At 51.0% G+C, this 13,126-nt stretch overlaps 1 protein-coding gene across 2 annotated transcripts in view; it reads left to right on the top strand.

Moving 5' to 3' along the window:
• The window catches only part of TMEM63B (transmembrane protein 63B), an 88,373-nt gene extending 82,751 nt beyond the window's left edge, over positions 1-5,622 (top strand). For both annotated transcript variants that reach the window (XM_075338966.1, XM_075338965.1), the window contains 6 exons: positions 15-177; positions 356-461; positions 2,135-2,302; positions 2,438-2,553; positions 2,644-2,724; positions 3,126-5,622. In XM_075338966.1, the coding sequence (XP_075195081.1) occupies positions 15-177; positions 356-461; positions 2,135-2,302; positions 2,438-2,553; positions 2,644-2,724; positions 3,126-3,299 (808 nt within the window). In that variant the 3' untranslated portion in view covers positions 3,300-5,622. The remainder of the gene's footprint in view (positions 1-14; positions 178-355; positions 462-2,134; positions 2,303-2,437; positions 2,554-2,643; positions 2,725-3,125) is intronic.
• Positions 5,623-13,126: the final 7,504 nt, after the last annotated feature.

Here is a 13,126-nt window from a genome sequence, read left to right as displayed (position 1 = left end):
TCTATCTCCGTCAGGTGCGTGTTCCTCCCGGATAACGGGGCGTTCTTCGTCAATTACGTCATAGCCTCGGCCTTCATTGGTAATGCCATGGACCTGCTCCGCATCCCGGGTCTGCTGATGTACATGATCCGCCTGTGTCTAGCACGTTCTGCCGCAGAGCGCAAAAACGTGAAGCGGGTGAGCAATAACCGAGCATGTGTTCTTAGCGGGCAGGCTTTGGGAGGAGCTACTATGTGTTGTGGGAGGAGCCACTCTGCACTGTGGGAGGAGCCAAACTCATGTCTATAGATCGGGGAGGACGTTTCCTGGTCATGTGCTCAAATCGTATAATTTACTGTCCTCTTCTCACCCCCAGCACCAGGCTTATGAGTTTCAGTTTGGGGCGGCGTATGCCTGGATGATGTGTATATTCACCGTGGTGATGACTTACAGCATCACGTGTCCCATCATCGTGCCGTTCGGTGAGTAAATATTCTGAAAGTGGTTAATAACTAATGAGCTGTCCTACCCCCCCCCCCCCCCCATCCAATCACCACCTATTGAGCCTTCCTATCCCCCCCATCCAATCACAACCTAATGAGCTATCCAATCACCACCTAATGAGCCATCCTATCCAATCACCATCTAATGAGCCATTCCATCCCCCCCAATCCAATCGCCACCTAATGAGCCATCCCATCAAATCACCACCTAATGAGCCATCCCATCCCCCCATCCAATCACCACCTAATGAGCCATCCCATCATCTCCCGGTCTCTGCTCTTCCCCTGTGGGCTCCATGGTCTTTGCTATGGTATACTGCCCCTCTCTCATGGTCCCTTAGTCCATGTCCCTCTCCCCCTGTACTCTGCTCTCACATCCACCTGGTCCCTGCTCTCTACCCCCCTCACCGGACCTCCCTCTTCTTTGCTTTCTTCCCACTCTGGGCCCCCTGGTCTCTGCTCTCTCTCCCCCATGGCTCCCTGGCTCTGCTCTGGTACACTGCACCTCTCTCATGCGGTCCCCTGGTCTCTTTCTCTCTCCCCCCAGTCTCTGCTTCCTCCCCTGCGGGCCCCCTGACTGCTGTCGTGTACTGCCCCTCTTCCCCTCTCTCCCTCTCCCCCTCTCCCTCTGGTCTCTACTTCCTCCCTTGTGGGCCTCCTGACTGCTCTGGTGTACTGCCCCTCTCTCCCTCTGGTCTCTGCTTCCTCCCTTGCGGGCCCCCTGACTGCTCTGGTGTACTGCTCCTCTCTCCCTCTGGCCTCTGCTTCCTCCCCTGCGGTCCCCGTGATTGTTATGGTGTACTGCCCCTCTCTCCCTCTCGCCTCTGCTTCCTCCCCTACGGTCCCCGTGATTGTTATGGTGTACTGCCCCTCTCTCCCTCTGGTCTCTGCTTCCTCCCCTGTGGGCCCCATGACTGCTCTAATGTACTGCCCCTCTCTTCCACTGGTCTCTGCTTCCTCCCCTGCGGGCCTCCTGACTGCTCTGGTGTACTGCCCCTCTCTCCCTCTGGTCTCTGCTTCCTCCCCTGTGGGCCCCCTGACTGCTCTGGTGTACTGCCCCTCTCTCCCTCTGGTCTCTGCTTCCTCCCCTGTGGGCCCTCTGACTGCTCTGGTGTACTGCCCCTCTCTCCCTCTGGTCTCTGCTTCCTCCCCTGTGGGCCCCCTGACGGCTCTGGTGTACTGCTCCTCTCTCCCTCTGGCCTCTGCTTCCTCCCCTGCGGGCCCCCTGACTGCTCTGGTGTACTGCTCCTCTCTCCCTCTGGCCTCTGCTTCCTCCCCTGCGGGTCCCCTGACTGCTCTGGTGTACTGCCCCTCTCTCCTTCTGGTCTCTGCTTCCTCCCCTGCGGGTCCCCTGACTGCTCTGGTGTACTGCCCCTCTCTCCCTCTGGTCTCTGCTTCCTCCCCTGTGGGCCCCATGACTGCTCTGGTGTACTGCCTCTCTCTCCCTCTGGTCTCTGCTTCCTCCCCTGCGGGCCCCCTGACTGCTCTGGTGTACTGCCCCTCTCTCCCTCTGGTCTCTGCTTCCTCCCCTGTGGGCCCCCTGACTGCTCTGGTGTACTGCCCCTGTCTCCCTCTGGTCTCTGCTTCCTCCCCTGCGGGCCCCATGACTGTTTTGGTGTACTGCTCCTCTCTCACGCGGTCCCCTCGCGCAGGTCTCATGTACATGCTGCTGAAGCACCTCGTGGACCGGTACAATCTGTACTACGCCTACCTGCCCGCCAAGCTGGACAAGAAGATCCACTCTGCGGCGGTGAGTCAGGTAGTGGCGGCGCCGATCCTCTGCCTCTTCTGGCTGCTGTTCTTCTCCACGGTCAGGACTGGTGAGTGCCGAGCCACAGTGATGTGATGCCGTCACATCGGGGGAGGGGGTTCTGTAGGGTTTCCTTGGTGGCGGGTGCAGTCACAGCTGGCGCCGGCCGGTCACTGCAGATAACCCCTCATTTTGTGTACTGCAGGGTTCCTGGCACCCACCTCCATGTTCACCTTCGTCGTCCTGGTCATCACCATCGTCATCTGCTTGTCTCACGTCTGCTTCGGACACTTCAAATACCTGAGTGCTCACAACTACCGGGTAAGTGTGATGAAACCCCTCCTGTGCAGCCGGCGTGGCACTACAGTCTGCTCCTCTGCCTTGTGTATTAATTTGATTGTCCGTTACCAGATCGATCACACGGAGGTGAATGCCGTGGACGGAACCCAGAACGGCCGCCCCGCGTCCAATGTCCCCTCCCAGAAGTCAGCGGTGAGTAGGGAGCGGTGGGGTCTGGTCGGGACTCTCCTCTAGCGGGGCTCGGGGGGCAGCGCCATTTATTATATATATATATATATATATATATATATATATATATATATATATATATATATACATATATATATATATAAATTTTCTAAATTTAACAATCTTAACCATCCTTTAAATATCTAGCACAATATTGCCCTTTAATGTATTAGACACTCCCCTAACCAATCAGCTGCTTTAGCCGGGCCCATTCATCTGCATCCTTAGCCACTCCCTTATTTGTAACCACACCCCTTAACTATATCTGCATGCCACACCCCTTAATCTACATTGTTGATCACGCCTCCTCGCACAATTTGCATCCTTGTCCCCGCCCCTCTGACTGCGCCCTTGTCTCCCCGCAGAAGTACATTGCGCAGGTCCTGCAGGACTCCTCCACAGACGGTGACCCGGCAGGTGACAGCGAGGACACGGAGCAGGGGTCCCAGGACGAGGAGATGATCAACGCGGACAGTACGCAGGACGCGGAGTTCCAGTCGTGTGAGGACAGTCTGATCGAGAACGAGATCCACCAGTGACGGCGGCGGCGAGCGCTGGAGGGAAGACGCTACCGGTACTCGCCCTGAACCTTCATCATCTTCTGAGACTTCTGTCCTGGAGGGGGGCCCTGCCCCCGGATGACGAGGCAATAAGGAGCAGGCAGCAGCAGTCACCCCTACACTGACAGCCGCCTGCACCACCCGCCTGCCGTCCCTCAGTGTCAGGACTCCATGTTTGCACAGACGCTGCCTGCTGTTATATGTTCTGTGTTCGCTACATCCGTGTGCTCGCACCGTCTGCTCTGTGTGCTGTGGATACTGCTCCGGCCCTGATGGGATGGGGGCGGAACGTGTGGGCGTTGGTGAGTTGGGGGAGGAGCCATGCGCGGGTGGCTGGGACGTTGCTCTGTAGGCACTGCTGTGTGGTGGTAGTGTGCCCAGCTCATACGTGTTATAGCGTGGCTCCAGGAGTCAGTGGTGTGTGTGGCGCTCCAGGGTAACTTCTCCTGTGCCCCCCGTGTCTGTGGCTCCTCCCCCTTATTGACAGAGCTGGACTCTGGGAGGGGCTAATTTCCATAAACGCTGCCTACTTTGCACTGACTTTTCCCCTTGTGCCCCTCCTCCGCGGGACTCTTGTATTTACGCTACACTGGTGTACGGCGCCCTCCTCGGGCAGAGCTGGGCCCCAGACTCATGTTTCATGTCGCCCAGCTCCATCATTCACTGTTGGCTTAGCCGCCCCCTTGTACAGACCCGAGCGTCCCTCATCACTTGGTGCGGTAGGACTGCTGCTTTATGATTGGTTGATGAGTAGAACCACACCCCCGAGGTTCATAAGGAGATCTACATTTGATGAGCTAATGCCCTCTGCACATCATGTGATGGCACCGAAACGTCCTGATGGAGCTGCCCCCCTCGTCTGGGGCTGAAGACCGTGGCACCCTGCGGAGGGGAGGCGTGGCCCTGCTGCATCCTGCGGGGGGGGCGCGCGCGCGACCCTGCTGCACCCTAGGGGGGGGGCGCGACCCTGCTGCACCCTGCGAGGGGGGAGGGGCGGCCCTGCTGCACCGCACTTTCTTTTGGTTTCTGGATTGTAGAAATCTTTTTATCGCACGATTTTCAGTTTTTAATACTAAGATGAATCATGGCAATTGCTGAATGAATGATGAAGAAAGTATGTGACCCCCCCCCTTCCCCCCAAACTGACCCCTTTCATGGCCTGGACTCAGGGCCGCCATTAACTGATTATCAAGGAAGCGGCTTCGGAGGGGGCGGAGCTTGTGTCACTACATCACCGTTACCTATGAGGTCGTCCTGGAGGCCTGAGAACACTGGACTGTCCCTCTAATTCCAGAGCTCAGATTTCTCGCTGTGAGGGTCTCGCCTCCACTGCACTTTATTATTGACCTCTAATCTCATAGATTATACCCGCTGCTCACAGGTCGGCCCCTCGCTGGACTCGGCCCCCACATCAGACCCCCTTATACCACAGAGTAACGCTGTGAGTCCCCAGCTCTCATGTCTTGTACTCCAGTCACAGCCGGAGCTGCAGGAGCCGGCATCCACTGCGTCTGATGGGAGATGTGGGGTCTACAGTCGGCCCCAACGTGGAGTGAACCGCCCACACTGCAGCACAGCACCCCCCATTACTGGAGGGAGGGGACAACACTGCGCCGACCAACAGGGTATAACCACGGAATTGTGACTGCAGCTCCGGACGTGACTACAGCTCCGGATGTGACTGCAGCCCTGGATTTGACCTCAGAATTGTGACTGCAGCCCTGGATTTGACCTCAGAATTGTGACTGCAGCTCCAGATGAGACTGCAGCTTCAAGTGTGACTGCAGAATGATGACTGCAGCTCCGGATGTGACTGCAGAATTGTGACTGCAGCTCCGGATATGACTGCAGAATTGTGACTGCAGCTCTGGATGTGACTGCAGCTCTGGATGTGACTGCAGCTCTGGATGTGACTGCAGCTCTGGATGTGACTGCAGCTCTGGATGTGACTGCAGCGTGATGGAGCATTACATGTAATACAATCACTACATTCTGACAACACAACTGTAATTTTTTTCATAGATGAACTTTCTGTGGCTCTGGCCACACACTTTCAGCCCTTGCCCCTCCCCTGCAGACCTGGCCACACCCTTTCAGCCCTTGCCCCTCCCCTGCAGTCCCATGCACTGTGTCCAGGAGATGTAAGGACTGTGTAATAGGACCATGTAGCAGTGACCGCAGTGGACATGTGACGTAGAGCAGGAGCCGCCGTCCTCCATAACGTGTTCTGTGTGTGATTCTCTGCACAAACCGCGGCCGTGTACATTTGTATAAAATAATAAACAGCTGTCGTTACACTGCGCCTCTGAGCGTCCGCCTCTGTGTGATCACATGACACTTGTATATTACGCACAGTAATAACGCTTTGAATTCTGTGAAACGCGCCTTCTTTTCCTCTTGAACTCCAAATTAATAAGATTTGTTTAACGAGCGCTCGGGAAATCAATACAGCGCACGTTTACTATGGTGTACTCAGAGAATTCTGCTTTATTAGTGCATGTGACCAGTATATACAGTGTGTCCACCAATCTCATGTATACACCGCACCTATATACAGTGTGACCACCCATATCCTGTATACAGCGCACCTATGTACAGTGTGTCCACCCATATCCTGTCCACCGCCAGTAACTTGAGAACGGCAGCAGCTATAGGCATAGAAGTGGTGTCTAGGTATAGTAAAGTAGCCATGCACTACGCAATGAAACCACCTATAGCACCACCTGGTGGAAAACAACGAGTTAGCATTTTTATCTCAAAAACCGCCGGTGTCCAACCGTGGACATCATTCCCCAGCTGGGATCTCTGCAGCACTGCCTCGGCTAAGTGGCAACACGCTCTACTGAAGCTCATCTGTATCGGTAACAAATCTCACATGGCACCTGAGCTTTTGAAAGCAATAACTGAGCAGACAGATGAGAGGCTTGAGCCTTTGGATCTCCGTCCAGGGATGGTAGTGTGCGATAATGGTCGTAATCTGGTGGCAGCTTTAAAGCTTGGAAAGCTTGTACACGTTCCTTGTATGGCCCATGTTGTAAATTTAGTAGTTCAGCACTTTCTGAAGAAATATCCTGGATACCAGACCTACTTACCAAGGTATGACGTATTAGCGCACATTTCAGCAAGTCATCGCCCTCTTTTGCTGGCCTGGCAGTGCTGCAGCAGCGCTTACACTTGCCTCATCACAGAGTAATATGTGACCTCCCTACGAGATGGAATTCAACCTTTCATATGTTGGCCAGAATCCATGAGCTGCAGAGGGCAGTATCCCAATTCCACCTGGAACGCAGCTGCCAGACATAAGTACTGCCGAGTGGGTGTGGATTGGAGACATTTGTCAGGTCTTGGAGAATTTTGATTACTGTACCAACATTGTGAGGATGCTGTTATCAGCATTACCATTCCACTGATTTGTTTATTGAAACGCTCTCTGAATGGTCTGAATGACCAAAGTGTTCATGCACCCGAGGTGTCAGTGGATCCAGACTTCACAATGGTTGCTAGTAATCCGCACAACCTCGGCCAACAAGCTAAGGCACCTTTGCTCAGCATCATGAGGATGAGGAGGATGATGAAGAACAGGAATGCTTTGAAGTTGGTAACCAAGGGATTGACCACCCAAGCTTCAGGGCTGTCCAGCATGGATGGCCTGAGGAGGAGGAGGAGAGACAGACTGAGGAGGAGGAGAGAGAGACCTCAGAGATCTCAGAGAGCCGCAAGATGCAATACATAGAGGACTGGAAGAGTGAATTAGAGAACTCCCAGAAACTCACCATCTACCGGTCACTGCGGAGGGACTACACTCTGGCCCCATATCTGGAAAGGCTACGCCACCCCAAAGACAGGCAGACCCTGAGTCTGTACAGACTGAGTGCCCACAGCCTAGAGGTGGAAACAGGGCGGCACCGACAGACATACAAGCCGCGGGAGAACAGACTGTGCCACCACTGCCAGCAGGGGGCTCTGGAGGACGAGACGCATTTCCTACTGCACTGTGACAAATACTCAGCAGTGAGGGCCTCCCACTTCCAGAAATTTACCACCCATAGCCCGGGCTTTCCATCCATGGATGAGGACATGAAACTCCGCAACCTACTGGGGGAAGAGGAATCAATGGTGGAGATCGCCGCCCAATATGTCACCACATGTCATAAGCTGAGGGGAACCTAAGACCCCTAAATGGACTGTCAGAGCCCAAATTGTGCCTCCCAACTCCCCATAACCCTGATCCCCTCCCACCTTACTTACTGTATTACTCTTGCTTTGGCAACACTAACTGCATTTTGGTCCTGCCAATAAAGCATATTTGAATTTGAATTTGAATTTGACTGAGGAGGAGAGGAGGAGGAGGAGAGAGAGACTGAGGAGGAGGAGGAGAGACAGACTGAGGAGGAGAGGAGGTTTAGGGAGACAGAATGTATTCTTAGCAGTGACACACAGAGGTTTCAGGTTCGGAGTCTGGGACACATGGCACAGTTCATGTCACACGGCCTTTCTCATGACTGTCGCTAGTCCACATTTTGGCAGACAACAAATACTGGTTATGAACCTTCCTTGACCCACGCTACAAAGACAAATTCGCTTTGCTACTTGTGGAGGCAAATCAGGATTGTACTACGGAAACATTCAAGAGGGCTGTAGTGGAGCAGTTGATGAAACGATTACCCTCAGATCACGCTGGTGTTAGATGTAGCATGTCATCTCCCGCAACAGGATTACAAGAGAGGGCTATGCATAGTAGGAGCAACACAGGCGGCGGACTAATGTGCCAAAACTGGTCCAATTTCCACAAACCGTCAACTGCGATTCAGATACCGGTTGAGGGAACTATGACAAGGAGGGAACAGTTAAGTAAGATGGTGAGGGACTATGTAGGTGACTGTATCAGCGTGCTTTCCGAGTCTACTGTTCCCTTTAACTATTGGGTTTCCAAGCTCAACACTTGGCCAGACCTCGCGTTATACGCTTTGGAAGTGCTAGCTTGCCCTGCTGCGAGTGTGTTGTCTGAGCGTGTTTTCAGCTCAGCAGGGTCAATAACAACAGATAGTCGCACACGACTATCCACGGAAAGTACAGACAGTTTGACCATGATCAACATGTACCATAGATGGATTGCCCCAGAGTATCTCAGGCCGCCTGTTAACAACACCCAATAATAAGTGTAGCCCCAAAATTTGGATTTCTTAAGTTTAAATAAGTTCCATTGCTTCTCATTCAAGACTATTTTGTCTTCTATCATCTAATGACACCGCATGACTAATGTAACTTGTTATGCTGCTGCCATGTAATTGTTTGGCCCAATCACACAGGGCAATATTTTTCAAGCCTTTGTACATTATGCACTGGCACAAGCACTGTCGAGGCTGCACTGTCTAGAACAATTGGTCAGCAGTTTCTATTTGTGTTCTTTATTGATGCTGTGCTCCACGGTGTGTTACACATGGCCCCCTGCAAAATCAGAATGTATTAAACTCCTTGGCATGTTATTCCCTGTTGCAAATCCTACAATTTTTTTTAAAATAAGCTATTGGGAGCTGGTGGGAGTACCTTGTGATGCTGTGCTCCATGGTGTCTGAACCACTACACCCTAGGGGAATTGAATGTATTAAAATCCTTGGCATGTTATGCCCTGTTGCTTATCCTACCATTTTTTTTAAATAAGCTGTTGAGCACTATTGGGAGTACCTTCTCATGCTGTCCTCCATGGTGTTTGAACCATTCCCCCCTGGTGAAACTGAATTTTTTGAAATCCTCAGTGTTAGCTAGTGGAATAAAGCCGGAGTTCCAGAGTGAAACAACTGCCACTTCCCCAGTGCTGCACGCTTCACAAACTGCGGTCTAGCAAGCAGGCGATGATGCCTCCTGCTCCCAACCTGATAGTGGTCAGACGCAGTCATCAGCGACATCTGCTTCGAGGTCCCAGCGTGGCCTTCATTTGTCCATAAAACACATTTCTGAATCATTGAATAGAATTTGAATAGAGGGCCACTGGAGCCGGTGGTGTTGGTGGAGGAGGACAAGGCCAACACCCAAATGGCCACATTGGCAATAGCTCTGTAAAGTGTTATGGAGTACGTATTCCAACTTTCACACTAATGATAGGGGACGCAGAAAACTACAAATTACTGCCATCCCTCCCCAATGTGGGTTACAGGGCCCAACAGAGCCCCAAGAAGTCAGAGATTTGAGGACCGCCAGTGGCCCTTCCTACATTTGAGTAGAGGGCCACTGGAGCCGGTGGAGGAGGAGGGCAAGGTCAACATCTCAACAGGCACATTGTAGCTGACCTTTTTAAAGTGCTGTCAAATATGTCCCAAAAAAGGCGTGAGGCAGACACCAATACAATGTATAAGTTACAGCCCTTTCTAATCGAAAAAGCAGGAAAAATGTAAAACACTAAATGAGTGAACATATGCTAAAGAGGTTGTTTTTGGAGGTCGGCGCTTGATTTGACGTTATATTTTTGGTTTCCCATAGACTTACATTGGGGGTCAAATATTCGCGAATACTCGAATAGCGGCGAGGTATTCGTCAGATAGCCATCGAATAATAGGGTATTTGATAATCCCTTATAATTACCACAGAACACCTGCAAAGGCTTCCTAAGTGTTTAAAATGGTCCCTTAGTCTGGTTCAGTAGGCTACACAATCATGGGGAAGACTGGTGACTTCAAAGATATCCAGAAGGCGGTCACTGACACACTCCACAAGGAGGGTAAGCCACAAAAGGTCATTGCTAAAGAAGCTCCATATAAGTTATATAAATAGATCCCTCCTGTGTATAACGACTCTAACATATAATAAACACGTGAAATAGATCACTCTGTGTGTAATGACTTTATAAAATATATAGGAATAGATCCCTCTGTGTGTAATGACTCTATACAAGATATAGGAATAGAGCTCTCTGTGTGTAATGACTCTAATATGTAGAAATAGATCCCTGTGTGTAATGACTCTATATATTATATTGAAATAGAGCCCTCTGTGTGTAATGACTCTATATAATATATAGGAATAGATCCCTCTGTGTGTAATGACTCTATATAGGAATAGATCCCTCTGTGTGTAATGACTCTATATAATATATAGGAATAGATCCCTCTGTGTGTAATGACTCTATATAATATATAGGCATAGATCCCTCTGTGTGTAATGACTCTATATATAAAGGAATAGATCCCTGTGTTTAATGACTCTAATATATAGGAATAGATCCCTCTGTGTGTGTAATGACTATATAATATATAGGAATAGATCCCTCTGTGTGTAATTACGCCATATAATAAATAGGAATAGATCCCTCTGTGTAATGACACTATATAATATATAGGAATAGATCCCTCTGTGTAATGACTCTATATAGGAATAGATCCCTCTGTGTGTAATGACTCTATATAATATATAGGAATAGATCCCTCTGTGTGTAATGACTCTATATAATATATAGGAATAGATCCCTCTGTGTGTAATGACTCTATATAATATATAGGAATAGATCCCTGTGTAATGACTCTAATATATAGGAATAGCTCCCGCTGTGTATAATGACTCTATATAGGAATAGATCCCTCTGGGTGTAATGACTATAATATTTGCGGTTTCCTTTTTGTGTTACTGAAGTTCACTTTTTGATGATATCGTGGTGTATTGAGCGGCACTTGTAATGTAATGCCGTCTTTACGGAGATGACTCTGCTGGTTTTGCCTCAGTCTGTTCAGTAGAGGCGGGAGCTGTGTTCCAGGACACGTGGTTCTTCTGTTCTTCCAGCAGGGGGCAGTGTGGACATGGATTATACAGTCCATTACGTCCTGTGTTGGGAGGATCCTGGTCACCGGCAGGCTGTGCACTGGTCACAGTGGTCAGGGTAGTGCACAGAGGGGCGGTGAGCCGGGATAGTGATGCTCGATGCTGCACTGCACAGATTAGCAGCCTCCGGAGTCCTCTCCCGCAGGATTGTTATCACTCCTGTCCTCTACTCACTGTGCTGGATGCAGATGAGCGGCTGGAGCTTCTGTCTGGTGCTTTACACACAAGGTCCAAACCGATGGCACGAGCCGCAGCCCGAAAACCTGCACCCAATGGATCCCGGACACCACGGGAGCATCTAGTATTTATGTAAAGGCAATCTGTCAGCACCGGAGGCAGCATGATGTAGAGACTGAGGCCCTGATTCCACTGATGTCACTTTTTGGACTGTTTGCTGCTATTTTGATAAAATCCCAATTTTCTCAGCTGCAAATGTATCCACTCTCTGAATTCAGAGCCTTGTATATCCCCGCCCACACCACTGATTGGCAGCTTTCTATGTATAACTTTGCCCACACCACTTATTGGCAGCTTTCTATGTATGACCCCGCCCACACCACTGATTGGCAGCTTTACTTGTATAATCCCGCCCACACCACTGATTGGCAGCTTTAATTCTATAACCCCACCAATATAGAGCTCAGGAATACAGAGGATGACCGGGTGGCAGGTTTGCTAGTCCTCCAGTAATCATCGCTGGAGTCAGGGGTCTCTGCCTCTACATCGTGCTGCTCTCAGATGAGGAGGCGAGGACCTGGAGGCAGATCCTCTCGCTGCAGACACTTTGGGGTGACCATCCTGCTGCAAGCTCTGCACCTTACATTACCAGCCAATCAGAGGGGTCCGAGCATCTTTTTGAGCGTTTTCACAGCAGTTTTTGTTTTGGTTGAACAAAATAAAAAAGTGATTGTACAGCAGCAAAAAAAACCCAATCCCATCAGCGGTCATCACCCAGGAAGCAGCACCCGGGAAATGACCGGAAAGACCCAAAAAAGAAAGTGTACTCCTCTCAAAACCTCAGCAGAGTCGCCGGAATGTAAAAGACGCCCTGTGCACCTCTCCTGCCCTGTGCACCTCCCCTGACCTCTGCACCTCCCCTGACCTCTGCACCTCCCCTGACCTCTGCACCTCTCCTGCCCTGTGCACCTCCCCTGCCCTGTGCACCTCTCCTGCCCTCTGCACCTCCCCTGCCCTGTGCACCTCCCCTGCCCTGTGCACCTCTCCTGCCCTCTGCACTTCCCCTGTCCTCTGCACCTCCATTGCCGTCTGCACCTCCCCTGCCCTGTGCACCTCTCCTGCCCTCTGCACCTCCCCTGCCCTGTGCACCTCCCCTGCCCTGTGCACCTCTCCTGCCCTCTGCACCTCTCCTGCCCTCTGCACTTCCCCTGTCCTCTGCACCTCCATTGCCGTCTGCACCTCCCCTGTACTGTATGTGTGATATATATTATATATATATATATATATATATACACAGTGCCTTGCGAAACTATTCAGCTATTCAGCCCCCTTGAATTTTTCAACCTTTTCCCACATTTCAGGCTTCAAACAAAGATAAAATGTGAATGTTCTGGTGAAGAATCTACAACAAGTGACACAATTGTGAAGAGGAAGGAAATTTATTGCCTATTTTAAACTTTTATAAAAAAATAAATAACTGTAAATTGTGGCGTGCAATATTATTCATCCCCTGTAAGTGAATCCTTTGTAGCGCCCTGTCACAAACCACGGGGGGGGTCACTCAGAAATCCCCCGCGCTGGCTACCAGTACGTCACAATCGGGGGGTAACAAGTGGGGGTCACCCCTCCTTTATACCTCCCGACCGACAGACAGAGCACGTGACGCGCTCTCTAGCGCCCCTCTTATAGTCAGGCCAATTATGGAATTGCCCGACCATAAGCAAGGAGGCCGCTATACTACTTATGCCGATTATTGAAGGGTCCCCGGTGAGAGTAAGGTATATATTCCCCCGACCTCCGCGGGCGGAATATATAAAATC

Source organism: Anomaloglossus baeobatrachus, chromosome 3 (genome assembly GCF_048569485.1).
Source record: "Anomaloglossus baeobatrachus isolate aAnoBae1 chromosome 3, aAnoBae1.hap1, whole genome shotgun sequence".
In the NCBI taxonomy this organism is placed as follows: domain Eukaryota; kingdom Metazoa; phylum Chordata; class Amphibia; order Anura; family Aromobatidae; genus Anomaloglossus; species Anomaloglossus baeobatrachus.
This window is presented reverse-complemented; position numbering and strand designations above follow the sequence as displayed.